General features: G+C 52.2%; 8 protein-coding genes across 8 annotated transcripts; 4 read left to right on the top strand and 4 right to left on the bottom strand.

Moving 5' to 3' along the window:
• Positions 1 to 572: 572 nt before the first annotated feature.
• NCS57_01224600 (uncharacterized protein) lies at positions 573 to 1,307 on the bottom strand (the record flags this gene model as incomplete). Its single annotated transcript, XM_053061923.1, has 1 exon — positions 573 to 1,307. One exon carries the CDS (start codon positions 1,305 to 1,307, stop codon positions 573 to 575), a length of 735 nt encoding a protein of 244 aa, XP_052908451.1.
• A 1,397-nt stretch (positions 1,308 to 2,704) lies between these two features.
• NCS57_01224500 (uncharacterized protein) lies at positions 2,705 to 3,517 on the top strand (the record flags this gene model as incomplete). The annotated part of the gene is made up of 3 exons (XM_053061922.1): positions 2,705 to 2,948; positions 3,000 to 3,282; positions 3,337 to 3,517. 3 exons carry the CDS (start codon positions 2,705 to 2,707, stop codon positions 3,515 to 3,517), a joined length of 708 nt encoding a protein of 235 aa, XP_052908450.1.
• Positions 3,518 to 5,877: 2,360 nt separating this feature from the next.
• On the top strand, positions 5,878 to 8,412 carry NCS57_01224400 (uncharacterized protein; the record flags this gene model as incomplete). Its single annotated transcript, XM_053061921.1, has 1 exon — positions 5,878 to 8,412. The coding sequence occupies one exon, from the start codon at positions 5,878 to 5,880 to the stop codon at positions 8,410 to 8,412; it is 2,535 nt and encodes an 844-aa protein (XP_052908449.1).
• Positions 8,413 to 9,753: 1,341 nt separating this feature from the next.
• Positions 9,754 to 10,923, bottom strand: NCS57_01224300 (uncharacterized protein; the record flags this gene model as incomplete). Its single annotated transcript, XM_053061920.1, has 2 exons — positions 9,754 to 10,448; positions 10,500 to 10,923. 2 exons carry the CDS (start codon positions 10,921 to 10,923, stop codon positions 9,754 to 9,756), a joined length of 1,119 nt encoding a protein of 372 aa, XP_052908448.1.
• A 1,111-nt stretch (positions 10,924 to 12,034) lies between these two features.
• On the top strand, positions 12,035 to 13,573 carry NCS57_01224200 (MULE domain-containing protein; the record flags this gene model as incomplete). The annotated part of the gene is made up of 2 exons (XM_053061919.1): positions 12,035 to 12,949; positions 12,995 to 13,573. The coding sequence occupies 2 exons, from the start codon at positions 12,035 to 12,037 to the stop codon at positions 13,571 to 13,573; spliced, it is 1,494 nt and encodes a 497-aa protein (XP_052908447.1).
• Positions 13,574 to 14,184: 611 nt separating this feature from the next.
• NCS57_01224100 (Protein kinase domain-containing protein) lies at positions 14,185 to 16,005 on the top strand (the record flags this gene model as incomplete). Its single annotated transcript, XM_053061918.1, has 3 exons — positions 14,185 to 14,907; positions 14,958 to 15,320; positions 15,382 to 16,005. The coding sequence occupies 3 exons, from the start codon at positions 14,185 to 14,187 to the stop codon at positions 16,003 to 16,005; spliced, it is 1,710 nt and encodes a 569-aa protein (XP_052908446.1).
• A 407-nt stretch (positions 16,006 to 16,412) lies between these two features.
• Positions 16,413 to 17,639, bottom strand: NCS57_01224000 (uncharacterized protein; the record flags this gene model as incomplete). The annotated part of the gene is made up of 4 exons (XM_053061917.1): positions 16,413 to 16,450; positions 16,519 to 16,621; positions 16,675 to 17,222; positions 17,312 to 17,639. 4 exons carry the CDS (start codon positions 17,637 to 17,639, stop codon positions 16,413 to 16,415), a joined length of 1,017 nt encoding a protein of 338 aa, XP_052908445.1.
• A 1,142-nt stretch (positions 17,640 to 18,781) lies between these two features.
• NCS57_01223900 (uncharacterized protein) lies at positions 18,782 to 20,430 on the bottom strand (the record flags this gene model as incomplete). The annotated part of the gene is made up of 3 exons (XM_053061916.1): positions 20,118 to 20,430; positions 19,007 to 20,067; positions 18,782 to 18,865 (listed from the first exon to the last, which is right to left on the bottom strand). Exons 1-3 carry the CDS (start codon positions 20,416 to 20,418, stop codon positions 18,782 to 18,784), a joined length of 1,446 nt encoding a protein of 481 aa, XP_052908444.1. The 5' UTR covers positions 20,419 to 20,430.
• Between the last annotated feature and the right edge of the window lie 294 nt (positions 20,431 to 20,724).

Here is a 20,724-nt window from a genome sequence, read left to right as displayed (position 1 = left end):
ATATCCCCTATGGCCTGTGTTTTCAGGCTGCCGTCAAGGTAATCACGACTCCATTTGGTATTCAAGACAAGCGATTCTGCAACCAGCCTCCTGATGTGATCCATCAAGCCTGCAGTATCAGTGTCGCCCCTAGTATGTGCCACGCGGGTGGGATTTTTGATTGTGCCAACATGGATGTGAAGGCAACAGGAACTCTCTAGCCCAAAGAGTTCTGCTCCGGTGGCATCGCTTCCTGCGCCTCCAGAAGCAGCAACCTTCCTGGTATAAAGATCGACTACGAGAGGAGCTCTACGAAAGGAGGCAAGCAAGGACCCCGTGTCAGAAGCTCAGCGAGACTGCCGACGTTTTCTACATCATCAACCGCTCGCATCACGATGGGTAAGAAGCGTGGAATTGGTTATGGGTTCAGGTTTTGATTTCACTGGCATTGCACTATGGTCCTAAGCTGCGTCCCGCTTCGCCCTCCATCGTCAAATATACAAGCAGCCCCTCCACAATAACTGAGGGACGAAGTTCTCAGGTATCCATCTGGCAACAGTCCAAGCCTGCCACTACCGGCTGCGCGTAGCCCCTCAGATTTGCGCGAGGCCGCCGTCGACGGCAACCTCGCTGGCGGTCATGAAGCTGCTGTCCTGCGACGCGAGAAAGGCAGCCACGGCGCCAATTTCCGCTGGATCGGCCATACGCTGGAGCGGATTGAGCGAGGCGAAGACCTTCATGCCCTCCTCGCCCAGCGCTTCCTTCGCGAGCTCCGTCGCCGTCGGCCCGGGCGACAGCACGTTTACTCGGATGCCGGTGCTCTTCAAGTCCTCCGCCCAGGTCCGCGCGAGGTTGCGCACAGCCGCCTTGCTCGCGGCGTAAAGGCTGAATGCTGGGGAGCCCGTCGTGCCAGCGCTCGATCCGGTCAGGATGATTGAACCGCCCTGGCCCATCAGCGGCAGCGCCTTCTGGACCGTGAAGATCGAACCCTTCACGTTGGTGTCGAGGATTTCGTCACAGTGCTCGACGGTGATCTCTCCGAACGGAAGCTGGTTTCCCGTCCCGGCATTGGCAAAGACGATATCGATGGTTCCGCGCTCAGCCTTGACCGCCGCGTAGAGTCGGTCGAGGTCGGCCAGATCCGAGACTGAGCCCTTTACCGCGCGGGCATTGGGCCCAAGGTCGGCCAGAGCCGCGTCGAGCGTTTCCTGTCGGCGGCCGAAGATAAAGACGAAGGCACCCTCCTCGATGAAGCGCTTTGCCGCTGCGAGGCCGATGCCGGTAGCGCCGCCGGTGATGACAGCCGTCTTTCCATTCAGTCTAGTCATGTTGTGCATCCTTTGTGAGAGTTGCACGGATCGAGGTGACGGGCTGGCTGGCAGGAAACTATTATGTTGAGACAGGACCAATCGCTGATATCGTGAGGTCTAGTAGGCTTCTTTTTACGATGAAGCGGTAAATGATCTGATAGAGCTGGTTGAGGGCATGAGCATCTAGCTGGAATAAAGGGGTGAGAGGTACCATTTATACAGAGATGCAACTAGCATTCTAGCAGATCTTATCAATCTTATCAATCAGGTTATGGTTTATAATCCTTCATGACGCAGGCGCGCGCTCCGGAATATAACAAGCGCCGTGTATCTCCCCTGCGCGCGCTCCGGATGTAACAAGCGCCTTGTATCTCTAGATTAGTCATAAATTGCTTTGAACTACCAGATGCGGCTTCTTGCCTCACGTCTGGTTGATTAATCTTCAAGTCCAATCTGTTGTTTGCCGAGTGGGGTCACGTCTGCTGGATCTGCAGAAGTGCCAGAATCGTAAAGGGAGGATGCTCTCTCTGCAGCTGATACCACGTTGGTGAAGCTTAGATCTAGGCTATTGACTTCGTCCCTGGCCACCTTGGCTCTTCCGTTTCGCCCAATCCCTGCCATTACGATACGCAGTAGCGCCTTGTTAAAAGGTATTGAGGCCGTTGGTCATGGCAAATGCTTTGGGTCATGACATATCCAGCCTCCACTCCCAGCCCGGGTGGCTCTATCGGGTGAGTGGTATACATTCACAGCTGTCCATCTGAATATGAGTAGCTAATAGTGTAAGCCTTGTTATCAAATATTGGCTGTGGAGCCTTGTAAGAGTGAAGAGTATGTTGGCCTCTCGCTCCGAGTGCCATATCATGGGCAAGTTGACGTTTAGTAACAGCTGCTACCCTATCTGACCCTTTGACCTCGGGGAACATATTTAGTGCTGTGAACAGGTCATGCTGGGTAGATGGAATGATTTGGCCATAGGAGCAACGACTAGCATCATTGCTTGATTAAACACCACACTTCCATGTTGCCCCCCCCCCCACGTTTAACAGAGCTAGGGCTTATGATTAGTCGTCCGGCCACCGGAGGAGACGTTCTTTACTCTCCGGCCTGACAAATTGCTTGGGCTGACAAATTCCTTGGCTGACAAAAAGCTCCGACTGAAGCCTGCAGCCTGATGCGTATTTCTGTCACATCAAAGATGGCCATGACGTGCTATGGCTTGATAAGGATTAACATACGAGTCATATACCACTAGAAGTAAGAGTACAGAGTGCTATAAGTACGACTGTATCCAAGTGCTCGGCTATCTATAACAGCTAGAAGGCTTTATGCTGAATAGGACTCGCACCTAAGAGGCACAACCAAGTACGAAATACCCCCAAGTAACTTATCCTTGGTCGATCCAGCATTAAACCATGGCCGCCAAATCCCCCGTTATCCTCATCCTCGGCGCAGGTCCTAATATCGGCCAGGCCGTCACCCGCACCTTTGCCTCCAAGGGCTACAAGGTCGCCATTGCTACCCGCTCACTGAAGGAGGCCGACAGCACCGAGAACCAGCTGAACATCCCGAGCGACTTCTCCAAGACCGACGATGTGATCAATGCCTTTACGAAAGTGAAAAGTGTGTTTGGTATCCCCAGTGTCGTCATCTACAATGGTAAGCCCTCGTCCCCCACGGTGCCGTCGCTGGTCGACTGACGCATCGCAGTCAGCGCTGTGCACTTCACCCCCGCCGACGACCCCTTCGCCCTCTCCTTTGACGACTTCAGTGTCGACACGACCATCAACATCCACAGTGCCTTTATCGCCGCGCAACAGGCCGTCTCGGGCTTTGCACAGCTTCCGGCATCGGCCGCACGCGCCTTTATCTACACCGGCAATGTCCTGAACACCGCCATCCTCCCTAGATTTCTCGCCCAGGGCGTCGGCAAGTCGGGCGCCGCTCACATGATCTGGGCGGCCTCGGCGGCGTACAAAGACCGTGGATACAAGTAAGCCCTCGATCCGCTTCCGGAATTCGCGCCTGGGAGACTAATGACGTGAAGATTCTACTATGCCGACGAACGGAAGGCGGACGGATCGCCTAAATACCGCGTCGACGGCGACGCACATGCAAATCTCTACTGGGAGCTGGCCCACGCCAAAACACAAGGCCCGTGGCTGCAGACATTCGTCCAAGGTGTGGGATATAAGAGTTTCGACACCATATATACGCCTCTCGCGTGAGGCATTACTGACGTGGCTGTTTCGGCCTCACCGACAAGTTGGGCTCTGATGCTGAGCTGGAAGGAGGACACCAATGGAGAAACTGTGGCCGAGAGGGTTGGATTAGCCAAGATCCATCAGTCTTCGTTTTTAAGCGGGCTTTTTAAACCGTGCTCTTGGAAGTCTATTGTATTAGGCTGAGCGTTGGAGGTTCTCCTATAACCAAGTCATGTCGAAGCTTGTTATTACAGTGGCCAGGCGATGATCAAACTCATCCAACATTTCCGCAAATGCCCTCCCAGAGCCCGAATCGTTGTGTGAACTTGGTGACGCTTCTCAAAGAAGCCATCAGCCATAATAACAAAAAGCACATGTATTACACATGCCAGCATTAACACCCAATGCGGGAAAAGGCCATAACCTAATTAAAATCCGAATCGTGGTTATGGTCGAGTTATCCAGGCCGAGTATCGCTGGTGTCAATGCAGAAACGCCACAGCTGTGAGCGGACTCGACTTCTCTCAGAGTACAATCCTCGGGATGACGAGTGTAGGCTTTGGCCGTCCTGACGAGACTAGGCCCCCAGGTAGTGGTGATAGAGAATCGTAATTTCTTACAACGTGCTTGCAGAATGAAGAATGCCTGCTGATTTACAATGTATATGAGCAAAAAGAGACAAGAATGGCCCACCCGTGATGACATGACACATTTCCCCAACTACTTAATACAGGCTGACTCGCCTTGAAAAGCGACGCCGCCAAATTATCACACACATGAACCCCAGAGCCAGAGCCAACGACCCAATAGTTAACCACTTGGTCACCAGATCCACATGATCTGCCGTCCAGTTCAACAGTTGCCCATCCAGCCTCTGCCACGACCGTCCCGCGGCGTGGTGAACCACAGAGTCCCCAAAAAGGTCTTCAAAGATGCCCAAATTACAATCTTTCTCGTTGTTCAGCCATAGGTACTGTTGAAGAGCTGATGTCATCATCATCGGACCTGTCGACCAAAAGACCTGAAGATACGGCAGAAGTATCCACCTTGATGCTGCGCCGCCGCGACGCTTGGCTTCTTGAAGCGCCCATAGAAGAAATTTCGACCCTTGTTCCGCCATGAAGAAGTGGTTGCTTATCCCAGCACCGTCTCCGGTGGGAGGAAAGAGTTCTTGGAAGCCGAGATGTTGCAGGCAGATTAGTCCGTCGACCGACATTAAAAAGGCGTCCAAATCCGCGTACACGCCTCCCTCTGCATGAACCACCACAAGTCTGGCTATATCTGCCCGCTGAATGTTCTCCGGATAGCTCTCATAGGTCGACCAGAGCCAAGAGTAGTTCGTCTTGATGAGCGAAACGACATCGTCCTCAGTCCATAGCTTGACAGTGTAGTTCAAGGGTTCAAGCGCCGCCTTCCAAGACTCGTGTGATGCTTCAGCAGGGTAGGTACTGACATCGGCTGTCTTCCAAATCTGATGGATCACGTTGGGAATGAAAAGTGCAGAGTGATAATGCGTCTCGTTTGCCGAGTCGGGAGGAGAGACTTGGCATTTCTTGACCGTCTTGGCTGCCGCTGATCTTGACTCGGCTTCGATATTGCTGTTGGCGTAGCTCAGAAGATGGAGAAAGACAAGCGCGGCAAGGAGTACAGGTGTGAGTAGGAGGGTCTTGTGCAAGCCCCTACGCAAATGCTTCTGCATTATCCACAACAAGACCAGGCAAAGCGAAGAGAATGAAGGTGCAAATCTGCAGAAACGACGAGAGAAATCAAGGGTCCAACGCTAGATTCAGGGAAAGGGCTGAAGTGGGCACAAGATCGCCCTGCTTCAGGTAATGCACTTTGTCTCAAACATATTGAGAAGGCGCCGCCCATTCATTTGTATCACCCGCATTCGCTTCCTCCAGTCACACATAACACACATAACACTGCCAAGGCGATCGTGAACAGGAAATATCAAACGAGAAGCCTGTGATACGCTTGTTGGTTAAAGAGCCAAGACGGTAGTTTGGACATCACGTTGGCGGGCATCACAGTGTGACACCGCCTCTGCAACCACTTTGCTTCCTTTTTCGCTTTTTTCTGTCACGGGGCAACAGGCTCAGCCTGCCACGTATCGACGCCTCGATACCAATCAGGCAATTTGGTCGCGATGGCTGCTAGGGCTGAGGATTCTAGACCTCGAGCTGAGGTGGGCGGAGCAAGCCCCGAGGCAGAGTGGCAGACCCTGGCTGTCAACTGTCAGGGACCCCTGCCTCGCTAAAATAAACCTCCAAGTGACAGGGCACGTGATACAACCCCACAACTTGCGAGATCGACCCACGCTCCCCACCGGCATTCAACTACCTACCTACCCTAACCGGATAGAGACACGTTCAAATGTCACCATGGAACCCAGACGAGATTTCCGATATAATCCCTGGAATTTTGACCCAGAACAAGCTAATCCTGAAGACTTTGACGATGGAAAACTCGCCGGAGTCGATTGGTCCAACCCCAAGAGCTTCCTCGATGCAATGGGAATTGAAGGTCCAGTTCCCAAAATGCCCACAGCAGCGGAAGTTCGACGTGAGGCCGAGGGAAACTCTCGCGAGATCTTTGCTGCGTACGACACTCTGAGCAAAATCATTCAGCGCCATGAGGCCACGATCCAAAAGAGATGGTCCAAGAAGACAAGACAGCAGAGACTGCAGATTCTTCTCAACGCTTGGCCAGGAATGCCAGCCTCCCACCGTCCAGACTTTGAAGCCGTGCGAAAAGAGTCCAAGGAGCAAAGAGAGAGAGGTACCAGATACAAGGACCACTTCATGTGGCCCTATATCAACCAGGAGGATCTCACCCAACCGAAAGTGATGTCGCTACTCCTCAATTCGAGAGGGCGTCATCCTCCCCCCACGTTCGCTGCGGCAGACAACGCCTCCGTGCATCTCGGTATTGCTTCCAGAGCATTGGTTCCCATCTTTCTCAACAATCATGTCATGGTTCTCAACGGGGCTACTACAGTCGAAGGGTATGGGAAACTGGTCGCGTGGGAGGATCATCCTGATGCCTTTGAGTGGATGCACACCCGAAAGCAGTTCCTCCCGGGAGAGGGACTTGTTATTCTCGAGGTGCAAGCTCGCCTAATGAAATTTCTTGTCGACTGTTGTCATGAGATCCTCCACGAGATCCCGGCAGCCGAGTTGATCAGCGATGCATATCCCGTTCAGCCAGAGCCTCCCCTCAAGACAGACAACGATACATCAGGTTTCGCAAATCTGGCGGCGATGGCCGCAGAAGCTCCGTATAGAGTCCCGGTTCGTCTTGACCTGGCGAGGGTAGAATCTCTCCTCGAGGCCAAGAAGTCGGCAGCAGAGGATCACGTCTGGGCACTTCGTGAGGATCCCGCGTACTTTGCTCAGGAGTTCCTAGAGGTCAAGGACCACCGACAAGAGATGCTCAAAGACAGCCAAGGACGCTCGCACCCTGTGACCAACAAACTGCGGGAACATCTTCTCTGGGCTAGGGTCACTGGGACCATGCTCACCGATGCCTACATCAGCCTTGAGGCCTTTACTGAGCTTCACCGACAAGCTCAGCATCTTCGCAACCTACAGGACAAGTACAAGGCAGAAATATCTCCCGAAAAGGACTTGCCAGAAGAATACATGGTCACTTTGCTGCGGTTCAGGTACTTTCTCGAGACGACGGCAAAGAGCCCGTTGGAGAGGCTCAAGATGGTGGTCGCCTCTTCGCCGCCAATGCACAAGTTCTTTGTTCGCGACCCCCCAACTGATCTCAGCTCGACAAACATAGTGCTTCGTAAGAGGGCTGAAGCCAAGAAGAGCAAGGCCGAGGAGCATCTGATCTGGCTCCTGCAGAACTTGTGGGAAGACGAGTATAACCTCTTCCTGATTGGTCTACCTCACATCATGGATGAGCTCGAGCGCCTGCTACAGGCGAGCCCTGAGGCGGATGTGCTGGTATCAGCCCATGTGATCAAGATCCTCGGTGATCTGTCCATCATGGCTCAGTGCTTAAGGCAACTTGAGCTCTACCAGCCATGGGCTCAGACATTTGAAACCGTATCCCTGGATCATGCGGATAACTTCAAAGCCGAACATGCACAGTGGGGGCAGCCCTGGAAACAGTTTCTCCCCGCCACCAGGGAGCAGAACTTGGCCAGTGTTGGGAGACTCGCTGAGCCTTCTGGTGGCAAGTTTTCTTACCCCTTTGACAAGCGCCGCACGAAGGAGACGGTGGATGCGTTGCGGAGAGCAGAGGCCAACCTGGATGCCGTTTGGGACAAGATTGATGACCACTTGCGATCTAAGGCGCCGGAGCTGCAAGGAGCAGCTTTAAATCGCTTCCTTTCGAAGCCGCGCATGCTCCGGAGAACTGCAGAATGGGTTGAACCGACAGCGCCGACGAAAGACAAGAAGGTCGCGGATCCTGACCTTGACACCTTGAACCGACCGCTTTCAAATGTGTTTTTGGGTCATTCAGAGGATAAAGTACAGGGGTCAAAGGCCCAACAAAAGGTCAAGACCAAAACCAAGGGCGTCTCATCGGTAAAACCAGCCGCGGCACCTGAGGCTCCTGAACCAGAGAACCCGGATCCTCAACCAACACTCTACGTGGATGCTAGAACGCTCAAAGTATTCCGCACCCTATTTTTCAACCCCGAGGTAAACTCGACTCCCGGCTCAGTCCTGTGGAACGACTTCCTCCACGCGATGGTGGCCACGGGCTTCCAAGCAGAGAAGCTCTACGGCTCTGTTTGGCAGTTTTCGCCCACCACGTTGGATGTGGAGAGGAGCATCCATTTCCATGAGCCTCACCCCAAAGGTAAGATTCCTTTCGAGGTGGCTAGACGGCATGGAAGACGGTTGACGAGGGCGTATGGCTGGTTTGGGGGCATGTTTGTCTTGAAGCAGAAGTAGAGCCGTGCTCTCTTGAAATATTGGAAAACTGCTAGAGTCTTCTGCTGCAGGCAGCAGAAAGGCTAAAAAAAAGAAAAAGGCCACTGTGTTAGTATTGGGATATGATACTATGATGTCTTGACAATGTGTTCTTTATGATAGTTGAAGCTCGGCCCTTGATGGGTTAACTAAGCTAGAAGATCGGAAAGCTGCTAGAGATGCATTTGAATTTGTACAATATGTATCTCCGGGATGTCCTTTAGAGTTTGAGGGGGAAGTAGTATTCAAGGCTAATGGAAAGGAGAAGGGCCGTGAGTAAAGACGATGACCATTGATGTATCACTAGAGCCCCCGGGTATTGATCAAGGATAGTTATTGACACGTCAAGGCATTGAAACCCAATCATCAAAAACCATGACCGAGAATAATAACTCTCTATGGCCGTTGTTAGGTGAATAAATGGTGCAAGCTTTACTATTGCGTTTGGGCTAGGATGCCACCCTTGCTGCTTAAAAGGAGGATAAACACCCTACCCGTTGCCTCCTTCCTCTTGATTCTGGCGTTTAGAACTATCTTGAGCCCCTTCCTCAAAATAGCCGCGCATGGCAAGGGGGCCATGCAAAGTCGATCCGTTGTCAAGATCCCCTCAGCGGCCAGTCGGGGTTGGCAGGAAGATTGATCGATAGGTCGTACAATGCACGACATGGGGCATCAACGACTACGAGACACTATGGGGCCTGTCTTTGGAGATCGTAGTACATGGGAAAAGGGCTCCGGGCCTTGAAGAGCCACTGCGTCAACTCTGAGCTGCTCAGGCTTCCGGGGTGGGTGGTTCCCTTCGAAATCGATTCGTGAAAACAGGTCGCCGTGGTGGCTGGTTACCTAACAAGAGAGCTCGGTTCCCTTTGAGCGAGTCCTGCACGCTTGTTTGCTCCCCAGCAGGGTGGGTCGCCCGGAGTGGACATAAGGGCCAGCACGAGATGGCAAAATTGCATCCGGATCGTACTCTGGCCGAACGTCATCATCTTCAATGGCGAGTCCAAAAGAAGCTACCAGCCATAAGAGCCAAAGATATAGTTCAACATATGACGGCATCAAAAACTAAGACCATAAAAAACTGTAACCTAGTTACTTTGACCATTTATGGCGGTAGCGATCGAAGGACCCCCGTCTGATGCTTCCATGGTTGCCGCCACAAAAAGTCAAAATAACTAGGTTACGATGTTTTACGGTATTGGGTCTTGGTGCCGTGCTGTATGGATGCCCGATCAGAGTCATGGAATCGGCGGTCGTTTCTTTGCTTGTGGTGGACTGAAGACAGTCATTTAACTAGTTGTTCAGTAATTCGGTAGTATGCGGATGTCATGTTTTCAGTTCTCTTGTTGCGGATCGGGCGGATATTCGGTCACTTCTTCTTTGAGGCGACACGGTGTTCCCTCCGATGTTTAGTTTTGGTGTATGATGTTTGGTTGATGGTCGGGTCCAACCAGGATTCTGGCCGCTCGATTGCCCCCTCTTATTGTCAGAGCGCGACGGAGATTCTGGGGAGAGTCTTAGGGAGGCTTGTTCAACGGCGGGTTTTCGATAAACGGGAGATAAAGATGGCCGGGGATCGGTAGTTGGTGGTACGGCCGTGTTTTGGCTGACAGTATTGTCTGCGCCATGCTCGTTGCGTTGAGCAGAGAATTCGGAGACATCGTCTTCACGGTTCGTCTCTTCCGAAACGTCAGATGTATCTGCCTCATCATGTTCCATGTCGTCGATAGATTGCGGGCGTGGACGTTTCACTTGCGGCGAGTCGTCGGTGTCAAGGTCCACAGAGTGTTTCCTCTTTCGTCTTACGGGCGTCTCGGGCGCACATGATTCGGGTGGCAGCATTGTCGAGTCTCTTCCAAATGTTGTCGAAGGTGGGCACTCTCCATCACCTTCTGGTGGTGATGGGGGCAACTCGGCATGTTCTAAATCGCGGGAATCGGGGGTCGAAGGCTTCAAGCTGGCAGCTAGACCTTTGAGCAGCGAGCTTCGGGCGTTGCGCTCTTCGGATCGCAGGAACATATCTGTGATCAAGTTAGCCTCCCTTGCTACACACACGGCGGCGGCAGACTGACCCAGAGATGGCATCATGCCCTTTTCATTGGGCGCCAGAAGCGATGCGCAAAATGCGACAAGGCAGTCTAGACTGGCATAGCGCTGGAGGCGTAGACGATGGAACCGTTGGTTCTCAGCGAGTCGAGTGTAGCCCGAAAGGTGAAAGACGCCGATCTTGTCTTGCATATCCTTCAGTTCGTTCAACCTCTGATCTCTTCTCGTCTGGAGGCGTGCGTAGAAGTCCTCTTTGTTAAGGGCCTGTCGTGCGATCTCGTTGACGTCGTGGTGAAATGCGTCGGGGTCTTGGATGAACATGGGAACAGTGTTGAAGCGCTCGTGGAGGTCTCCAAAAAGGTCGTCTTCGTCGAGGTCGACTTTCCAAAACGGCCACCGGTACTCGGCCTGCTCTTCGAAATTGACGCGTGGGGGTTTTCGCCAAGGCATGTTGACGTGTCTGTCGTGGTGATGATGATGGTGACGGCGATAATGATAGCATTGAGTCGTGGAGCCGTGTGATGGAGCCTGGAGAGTTGGCGGCCTAACGTTAGCCCGGTCCGACCTTCGACCAACCACTAAGGTGAAGAAATAAATGAGACACCAGAACGGCAAAACAAGGCTTCGCGTAGCCGGCATCCCACTCGGTGTAACCAGCACCCCCAAAGTGGATACCTGTGGCTCGTGAGCCTAAGACGCCGAAGCCGGCCCGCCCCGCCAAATTTGTATGTGACTAAGCAGCCTTTTGTCGTGCAGCCACCTTGCATTGGTCAACCGAGGCCATCACCAAAGTCAGCGAGTGAGGAGTGAGGGCATCGCGACCACATAATCGCACCTTCTGCCGCCCGCGATGGAGTCGCTCCACGGCCGATACTTTCCCACCTTCGAGGAGGCAAAGGAGGCTATCGACGCCGTCGCCAAAGACCTCGGGATGGCCCTCGTTCTCCATCAGAAGAAGCCCAACGCCGCCAACCCTACCCGTATCACGTTACGATGCTCCAAAGGGCGTGCCTTTATTCCAGCTGCGAAGCACGCTCATAAGAGTAAACGCCGAGGAACGAGCACTCAGATGACCGGCTGCCCGTATCGCATTGGTGTCAAATCCACCCCGGCCGGCTAGGTGCTTGACCGTGTGGATAGCGATAGAGCTAACACACATAACCACCAACTTCTCGAGCCTGGGGCCTTCTCCAGCTACCGCGTTAAGGCCATCGCCAAGAGGAAGGATGAGGTTATCTCGTGGTGGAATTCAGGCTCTCGACCTACTCAGATTCTCGCCAGGTTGAGGAGTGACGGCGACCCCGATGTCAAGCAAGTCACCAAGGATGATCTCAATAACCTCCTCCGCCGTCACCGCCGTGAGGAGCTTCGCGGCCGGACTCCAGTCGAATAGCTCTACGATAAGCTCAAGGAAGATGACTCTTTCTTCTTCAGAGACTCTCGCGACTCTCAAGGTCATATATCCCGCCTCTTTATTGCGCCAAAGACCGGTATATCTCTTCTTCAGCAGCATCCCGATATCATCCTTTGCGATAGCACCTACAAGACCAACCGGTTCAACATGCCGCTATTCAACATCTGCGGTGTGACATCAACGAATAAGATCTTCCAAGTTGCGGCTATCTTCCTCAGTGGCGAGACCGAGGCCCAATACAGCTGGGCTATCATGATGCTATATCGTCTTCTTCTCGAGAGCAAAATCCCGATGCCAAAGGTCACTATCACTGACCGAGATCTCGCCCTCATGAATACTTTCTCTCGTCACCCGGTCCTCGACAAAGTCCCACATATTCTCTGCCGTTGGCACATCAATATAAACATGCTCGCCAAAACAAAGCAGCACTTCCCCAAGGCCAGCTACGACGCCCGTACGAGGAAGACTATACGTCATGCTAAGTTCCAAGACTTCCTGAAGGCTTGGAATAGCATCGTATATAGTCCTACGGTTCATGATTACGAGAAGCGATTAGAGCAGTTCAAGCGCCCCGGCGCTCATCCTGACGCCGCAGTTCTGTATTGTCTCAATACCTGGCTTATCCCTTGGAAGGAGAAAGTCGTTCGCTGCTACGTGGATCAACATCGCCACTTCGGGTTCACGACGACCTCGGTGGTTGAGTCTCTTCACTCGAGTATAAAGCGGTGGCTCTGTACGAGCACTGGGGATCTCACAACCGTCTTCCAGCGACTTTGCGTCTTCTGGCAACACCAAGATGCCTCCATCGCCACGCAGCAACTCCAAGGCAGGAATAAGATGCTGACGATCACGATGCAGCTCCTGTATATCCTCATCCGAGATCAGATCAGCCCAACAGCCCTCCGCCTCATCGCCAAAGAGCACGCCGAGCTCGATCGTGACCTCTCGAAGTCGCCCAAAGGCACCTGTTATCCCTGCCCGATCGTCACCGCATACGGGCTGCCGTGTAAGCATATGATTTGGCGCCGGCTGCATCAGAAGGAGCCTATCCCGCTAGATGAGGTCGATCAACACTAGTATTAGGATCGTGACTATAACATACAGCAGGCAAAACAGCCGGAGGTGCCTTTAGAGCCTCATATCATAAAGGGAAAAGGCAGACCAAAGGGCACCATCGCCACCGAGAAGACCGCAGCCCCCGGAAGCACCCGTCGCGACCCCAGTCTCTTTAAACGCGTAGAGGCCCTCGAGACCGCCGAAGCGAGGGCATCACGAGCGCCTCCTTCTACAGCCCCAGCTACCATACAAGCTGCGGCTTCCTCTTCGTTATCTACACCATCTAATACGACTCTTGGGCTTCGTCAGGTTGCTGATAATGACTTATATGAGCCCGGCACACAGATGCAACGCTCATACCAACGAGTCTTCCAACATCTCGAAGATACAGACGATGTAGGCGCCTCATCTGACGCCCCGATCTGCCTTGACGATAACGCCCCTCGAGAACTCACGCAGAATACGGCGGCCGGCATCGCGATGGCGGCCCTCGCGGCTTTGGAAGGGATTGGACTTGATGGGGGTGAACCCGAAGACCTGAACCTTGAAGCCGCAGTGCATTTTGAGGGGCGACTTGATCAGAAGGCACTGGAAGTCGATCAGGAGTGGGTAGATGAGTTTGACGGCTAAGGATTCAACCACAACACCAAGAAGCTAGGTTGGTGATAGTCACGATGTCTTCATATGTGTATTTGAGTGTATAATTGAGCAAATTGTAAATAAGACAGTTGAACACGATGACCTCTATTGATTACATACTAATTTGGGTGGGCAGCCGGGATCGGAGCGTGTGCCACAGTCGCGCCACTGATCCCCACCTTTGGGGTGCTGGTTACACCGAGTGGGATGCCGGCTACGCGAAGCCCAAAACAATCAATCTCAGTTCAAAGATTATAATGATAAATAGCTAAATGTATGCACAGTAATACTAAGATACTGAAAATATTTTATGGGATGAGTTGATTTCTATGTTGAACCTCATAGATTCCCTATAAAGTCAAGTATATTTCTCCATAAGTCTATAACTAGACATTGGATGATTAGCCTGATGCTTTGCGCCAGTGTCCCTTTTCTTTTTTCTACCTTTCCACCAGCCCCGTGCGTGAAAGTCGAACATGGAGATCCAATCAACGCCGTCCTTTGGTGACATGGCGAGACGGCGCACGGCTCCAATCGAGAGTTCGTACATATAAGCTGCCCTCCCATGTATCGCCCCTCAAAGGATACCCAGCGCTGGCATAATGTCCAGAACGGCGCCGTCTGAAGATAATGGCTCTGCAACGGACCCATTTTCGTCTGGTTTCTTCGAAGCCCGTCTCAACCCGGACCATGTTCACGATGCCGCCCGGGCTGAGCCAGCTGCCCGTGAACCCCTCGGCGCGCCCATTGCGATACAAGACCTATCCCTCGGTGAGATACCGGCTGGAGCCGAAAATGCTCGCCTCGTCATATCTCCGCGTGGGCCCCCGCCACTAGATGACAGTGAAGCACTCGTACCGTTCGGTCACGGAGAGCTGCTCGCTGTTCTACAGTCTTCCAAGTCGGCCTGGTTTTCCCTCACCTTGGCCGCCGACATTCAGTGCACTTTCTATTACGACCCAGCAAGTGACAACCTTGTTCTGCGAAACTCAAGTCGGCAGCCAATACAAATTAGCCCCATTCAGGATGCCGATGGCGACAATAGCACCGCTGACGCGAGCCTGTACACCCTGGAGTATCGCGATGTTCACGTTGTTTCACCTGGCCCGTGGAGGATATCGTCGGCAAAGTCGTCCACTGTGCTTGTTGATTTCCTGGTCCTCCGTCGGCGATACCTTCTCGAGACGCAAACGGGAGGAACGCAGCCTGGGTCGAAAAGGAAGGACGTCCTGTCGATCGGGGCTCCGGCTAAGAGACATCGAATTGAGGCCGAGAGCATTGATCAGAGCATAGTGCTAATTAGCAAACCACCCAACGTAAGCGATGTAAACTCCAGTACTTATCTAAGCGTATTTGACCAATTCAACCCTCTCAGAACCGGAGAACAGAGTCAACCCAACTGGAACTAGTCCGTACCGGCAACCCCCTGATCACCCTTCAGCCTGGGCAAGCGGTTTTTGTCACAGCCCCGGGAGAAGTCCCTTCAGCTGGAAACCATTCCCACAAGGAGGCTGTCGCTTCATATACTCAAGCTATGCCAGAGAGCTATTCACTCCTCCATATGCGCGACATTGCTAGCACCAAGGGGTTTGCGTCCGTCTTCAGCGCTCGCCACGGCGTATTTGGCGATACAGCAGTCAAGGTTATTCGGACCAAGCAAGCTTCGCAGTATTCTTATATCCCGACCATGGCGCAGAACTGGAAGCACGAAGAACAGATCCTGCGGAAAGTCAAACATGTCAGTGAATCATATTATTCATATCCCGGCTGCACATGTATCCGTTACTAACACCGTGAAGCCGTCCATCATTAGGTTTTTCGGGTCGGATGCTCGTCTCTACTCCATATATATGGAGCACTTGCCCTTCCCGGATCTTAACGCGTGGAGGAACCGACCCCATGATCACTATTTTGTCGGCACTGCTGCTGATGCTGAGCGCATCCTTCGTGATATGGCCTCGGCTCTCGAATACCTCCATGGGCAAAATATCCAACATAACGATATCAAGCCGGGGAACATTCTCTACGACCGTGAGCGTGGCCCTGTCCTCATAGACTTTGGCCTAGCATCTTCACACGGCGGGCAGTTATGTACCGGCGGCACACCATGGTATGTGCCACGCGAGTTCATCGATGATCTAGAAAGGGGGCCCAAAAGTGACGTTTTTGGTCTTGGCGTGACTATGCTATATCTTCTGAGAAAAACTCCGTTGCCCGATGTGACGCAGCGTGGTTGGATAATCTACAAGGCTCCCCGGGACAGTTCAGAGACGACGCTCATGGAAGAATGGTTATCAAAAGTGGTGACAATGCGGGCTGAGCTCGATGAGACCGGTCATGTTGAGTCTTTGGTAAGTGACATGCTGAGCCCTCTGTCTCGAGATAGAAAGTCCGCAAGAGAGATTGTGGAGGCGATGGTATAAAAACTGTGAGAAGTTGCGGGGTTGGAGCAGCAAGTAGCAACAGGCGAGGGATAGAAGAGAGAGCATCCAAGTTTTAGGCCTACCTAGGAGTTTAGCTTTAAAGGGCTTAATAGCTAGAATTACTGGATACTTGATATACTATTGTTATCTACAATGACGACAAGAAACCATTAGCCACAACAGCAAAAGACATGGTTATTAATACATAACGGTATTAATCTGCCAAGTTATATTACTTTTAAGCTCTTATACTAGGCTAAAAGTAAGACATCAAGAAAAAATAAATTTCACCGACATCGCTTCTACTGCTAAGCTTGCCTTTTCCCTTCTCTACCCTTGCCAAGATCGGACAGCTGGGCTACAAGGTACTGGGGGAGTGGTGGTCAGCGTAGCCTGATCAAATGCGCCTAGATGAGATCATCAAGGCTCATAACATTCTCACAACCTAGTTTCGAGCATGAGCAAACAATTGTATTAGAACTCATCTAACTATATCCCGCATCCTCCACCAACTGCCCGGCAGGAACTCATCCATCCTAAGATCGATAGCACAAAACCGTATGCTTTGCCACCATTCATTTATATCTGAATCGGTGGTCCTGGCGTACATGTGATTCTGTTGAAATTTTAGTTGACATGGCCCGAATGACCTTTTCATGGCCAACTTACGTCTCGGATCGCCTTGGTAACGAATGCTACAGTGAACGCAATCCATTTCTTGGTCCGCACAGGGCCTCGCATATGCCTACCGCCTCGGAACTCCACTGTACCGGACTGAGACTGTGTGTTTTTGAAGTTCCACAATACGTATCGGTTGTTCAACTGCATGTAGTCGATCAACTCGCTTTTGTTCCGCATTTTCTCAAGACGTTCTGCGACGTAAGAAGATGGATGCTCAATATCGCCCTCCTGGCCTTCTTCCAAATCCAGTCTCAACTCTTCCGAGCGAAAGGAGCACGGGCGACAGTAGTCGTTGTCGATACGCTCTTGTGGAAGTATCTGCAGGACGAACTTCTCCTGTGTAGCCACGGCATATGCGAGCCTTCTCAACTCTTCTAGTGTATAATTATGGTCGTACGGAGCAACATGGATATGCGTCCCGCAACTAGTATTCGCTTCGATGTCGAAGAGTTCCATTGCTGCTTCCCAGAAGAAATCTATCTGTTTTTTGAGCTCCTGAAACTGAAACATCTTGGGAGATACAGCTTCCAGTGCGACTGTGGTTCCGATTAGTTCCAGTCACCCATGTTTGCAGGTGAGGCTATTAAAGCAGCAGAGGTGCATGCTACGGCGTTTAATCACTCACCCTGATAATTGCGAGGCTGAAATCGAAGTGAGGCATCGTTCATGATGTACCATCGATCATAATCTCTAGGGCGCCTGCTTGTAACCGCGTGTAAGCCTCTCTTCTTGTTCATTCGATCAGCGAGCCGACGTCGCCAGTATCCGACATCGGCGTTCAAGAAGTCGTTACTGTTTGACGAATCGTAAACAGTCTTCGGGGTCGCAACTAGCTCAATCTCTACCCCGAAGGTGTAGTCTTCCGGGTTTGTGATCGTGCTGGAATAATCGTGTCCCGGGCGGATTTCATCCCAGTCATCGTGCTTCAACTCTAATCCGGAGTGATCTGCCATATCGGGCAATTGCCGGGATTGTAAGCTGGCGGCGGTGTGCTTGAGGGGCTATGAAGGAACGATGGAGAACACGGAAGTATGATCAGAGCAAAGAAAACAAAAGCCCTCTGCGGGAATTCCTCTTGTTGCACAAACCGACAGAACAATAGGTGCGGCAAGGCCCTTTGCTAGAAATCTCAGAACGCCTTGAGGTACCTGCTTTCTGGGCTAAAGAAAGAGAGAAGATGGGGTTTGGACTGCGCTGAATGAAGAGAGAGTTGGGAGTGGAGGAAGAGGGGATAGTCACTTCTGCAATAGGTAGAGGCACAAGATAAAGTATCGGAGGCACACGGGCGTCTCATGCACTGTACCATGGATGGAGGGGGGAGGCGTGACATAGAAGATCACGGATGTACAAAAGATCTTGACATCTTCAGCCGCGGGCTTATTACCAGTTCGAGGTTGGTGTGACAGGGGGACAACCTTGCTTTTCTTCTTCTTCGTTCTGGGCTTGAGCTACCTAGAATCCGAGGGGGAAACAGCCAATCAACGGGTGGCCGAAGGGCCGAGCCTGATCTGAAATCATTGGACGTGAACGGCTTGTTGGTTCATCGGTTGCAGCGAGGAGGCCCTCAGCCGCTCTCGCTACCAAGCAAGATGAAGCCAAGTAGCGGTTTCTAAGATAATCCCTCAAGCCTCCATGATAGGGGTGTAGCAAGATCCAGTTGCCGCCTTTGAGCCAAGGGTGCTTGGTCGTTTAACAATGTGGGTGTTTCTGTTAGCCGCTGGCAGCACCTGATTCCTTCCTATCGATTACAGCAGGTAAAAATAAGGCTCTAGAGGTGGAAACCTTGATTGGGGAATATGCAAAGGAGGCTTGAGTTGTGAGTCGCCTATGGTCACTGTCACATTCAATGCAGGCAGGCCTCAGCTTCGCTCAGCCGTCCATCAACTCTGGTCACTGAAGGTCTGATTACTAAAGTTCCAGACCAATCAACCTGCTGCATGGCTACACCTACTTACCTACCCAACCTGCACCAACAGATTCCACACATCCATTTGCCTCTTGAATCTCGCCGATTCTCTTGCTCTCAAGGGGATGCTCTAGACATGTTGGCCGCTCTGTTCATGGTCTGGGCTTTGGCCACTCCTAGCTCAGACAGCTAGATATACAAAGCAATCATCTTTTGATTCTTGCCATGATGACTTCTCTCATTGAAGTTGACTCCCATGAACGGAACGTTCAACTGTGGCACAATCGAGTTGTCTTAGTTTACATAGAATCGCATTGTAACATCGCATTATTTCTATATAAATTCCAACCTTCAACTCAGGGTTTCGTTCCATGGCCGCCAAGTTTGATGTTGGAAATCCGGCATGCACCTCACCTCCCCTGGCGGCTCCAAGACCCAGTCGATTCTGTTACTCTCCTCGTCCTGCTCCTCAACCATCCCTGACACATACCCCTTCAGATTTTTGATGTCTGCCCCACGCTCGTCTGAGTATTCGAGATTTACCGTTGGCACCACGGCAATCTTGCGATACCCCCGGAACCAGAGGTCCTTGCAGAAGAGCTCTGGTTCACCCTGGAAACACTCGCCCTTGTCGCCGTGAGGAGAGCGGAAGCGAAGTCCATGGAGCAGAGGAGCTGCAGTGAATGCAGTGGCTCCATTCCAGCAGGCAAAGACCTGAAAGGGTAGATGCCTGTTGTATCGGTCCTTGGTTTCCGGCGCGTTCCAAAAGAGGTTCCACGCCGAGTTCCAATTGCCGTCATCACCAACTCGAAAGAATGAGTCCCCCGACAGAGCTCTAGCCACCCAGATATCATAAAAGGTGGGATCATTTCCCACATAAGTCCAGTCCATCGCGCAGGTCATATCAGCGCCAATGCTGCGTCGCTGGAGGGCGAGCTCAAGGAGATCCTCGGGACAGGCAGCCACATCGTTGATAAATAAGACAGTGGTCTCTTCTGTGACTGGGACTTGTTGCTGATATAATGGCCTGAGTGCCAGGTTGCGCAATTCAGCTAGCTTCTGAATACGGTCGCCCTTGGACGGGTTGACCTTTGACCTGTTGTAAATGTAGGTTACGCCTAGATCCTTCAGCAGAGGGCGCAGAGCGAGAAGAACATCGCCTGTTCCATCTGGTGAGTTGCCTTCCACTATTGAAAGGGCGCAGCGATGAGGACCGAGGAAGCGGATGGCTTCAACAACACTGCCCAAAAGACGTGGGAGAAGGTGCACGCATTCGCGCAAGTTGAGGGCAAAGAAGTAGTCGATTCGCTCGTCCAAAGCATCTTCTTGGTCGTCTCGTTCCTCCCACCCTTGTTGAAGAACTTTGTATCTCTCTTTGCCTAACGCAGGGCACTCAAGTCGGGGAAGGTCTGTCGCAGTAGGATCGAGGATGGCTGATAGATAACGAGAGATCTGCTCGGCTGAAAGGATGGTTCCTGCAATCCGTGAGAATTTCGCCACTTCTGACCCAAGGACAACTTCTCACCACTTTGTATTGACGGGACAAACGAAACCGTCGCAGACGGAGTGGAGATGTTTGCCGAAGAAACGAGGGTTGGTGTGATCTGCGCGCTTGGCGTCAAGGAACTCGTTTGGTCGGGGTCTGAGACTGTGGTCGTAATCGAGATCCTGGTGGGGCTCAGTGACGATTGCGCTGGCGGGTTCTGGAGCGGAAGATAAGTGTGGGAGATGCGACTCAAATGATCACGACCCAAGTAGAGACTCGTGGCGACAAAGAGGAAGCAAAGAGCCGGCACCACCAGCACCAGCACCAGCTTGTGACGCATGGCTGTCTCGAGATGTTTTTTAACAAGTTCATTGTTGAGCAGAAGAGGAGCGGGGAAATGAAGAGGGACTTGTACGCGCAATGACCACGGGCAGTGAATAGCTGCATGAATGCTACCCAGCAATTAACTTTGCTGAGACATCTTGTTTCAGGTACAGTACCCTCTGTCCACGGTATCGAACCTATCAGGAGCTGGCAGGCCCCTGTTGCCTGTTCAAGTTTCACAGAGGCTAACCATTGGAGGTCATCAACCCTTGTTAGTTCTTCGAGTTCGCGCTTGCGTGACTTGCATCATCACATCGGATGG

The sequence above is a fragment of the Fusarium keratoplasticum genome, chromosome 10 (assembly GCF_025433545.1).
Source record: "Fusarium keratoplasticum isolate Fu6.1 chromosome 10, whole genome shotgun sequence".
NCBI classification, from domain to species: domain Eukaryota; kingdom Fungi; phylum Ascomycota; class Sordariomycetes; order Hypocreales; family Nectriaceae; genus Fusarium; species Fusarium keratoplasticum.
This window is presented reverse-complemented; position numbering and strand designations above follow the sequence as displayed.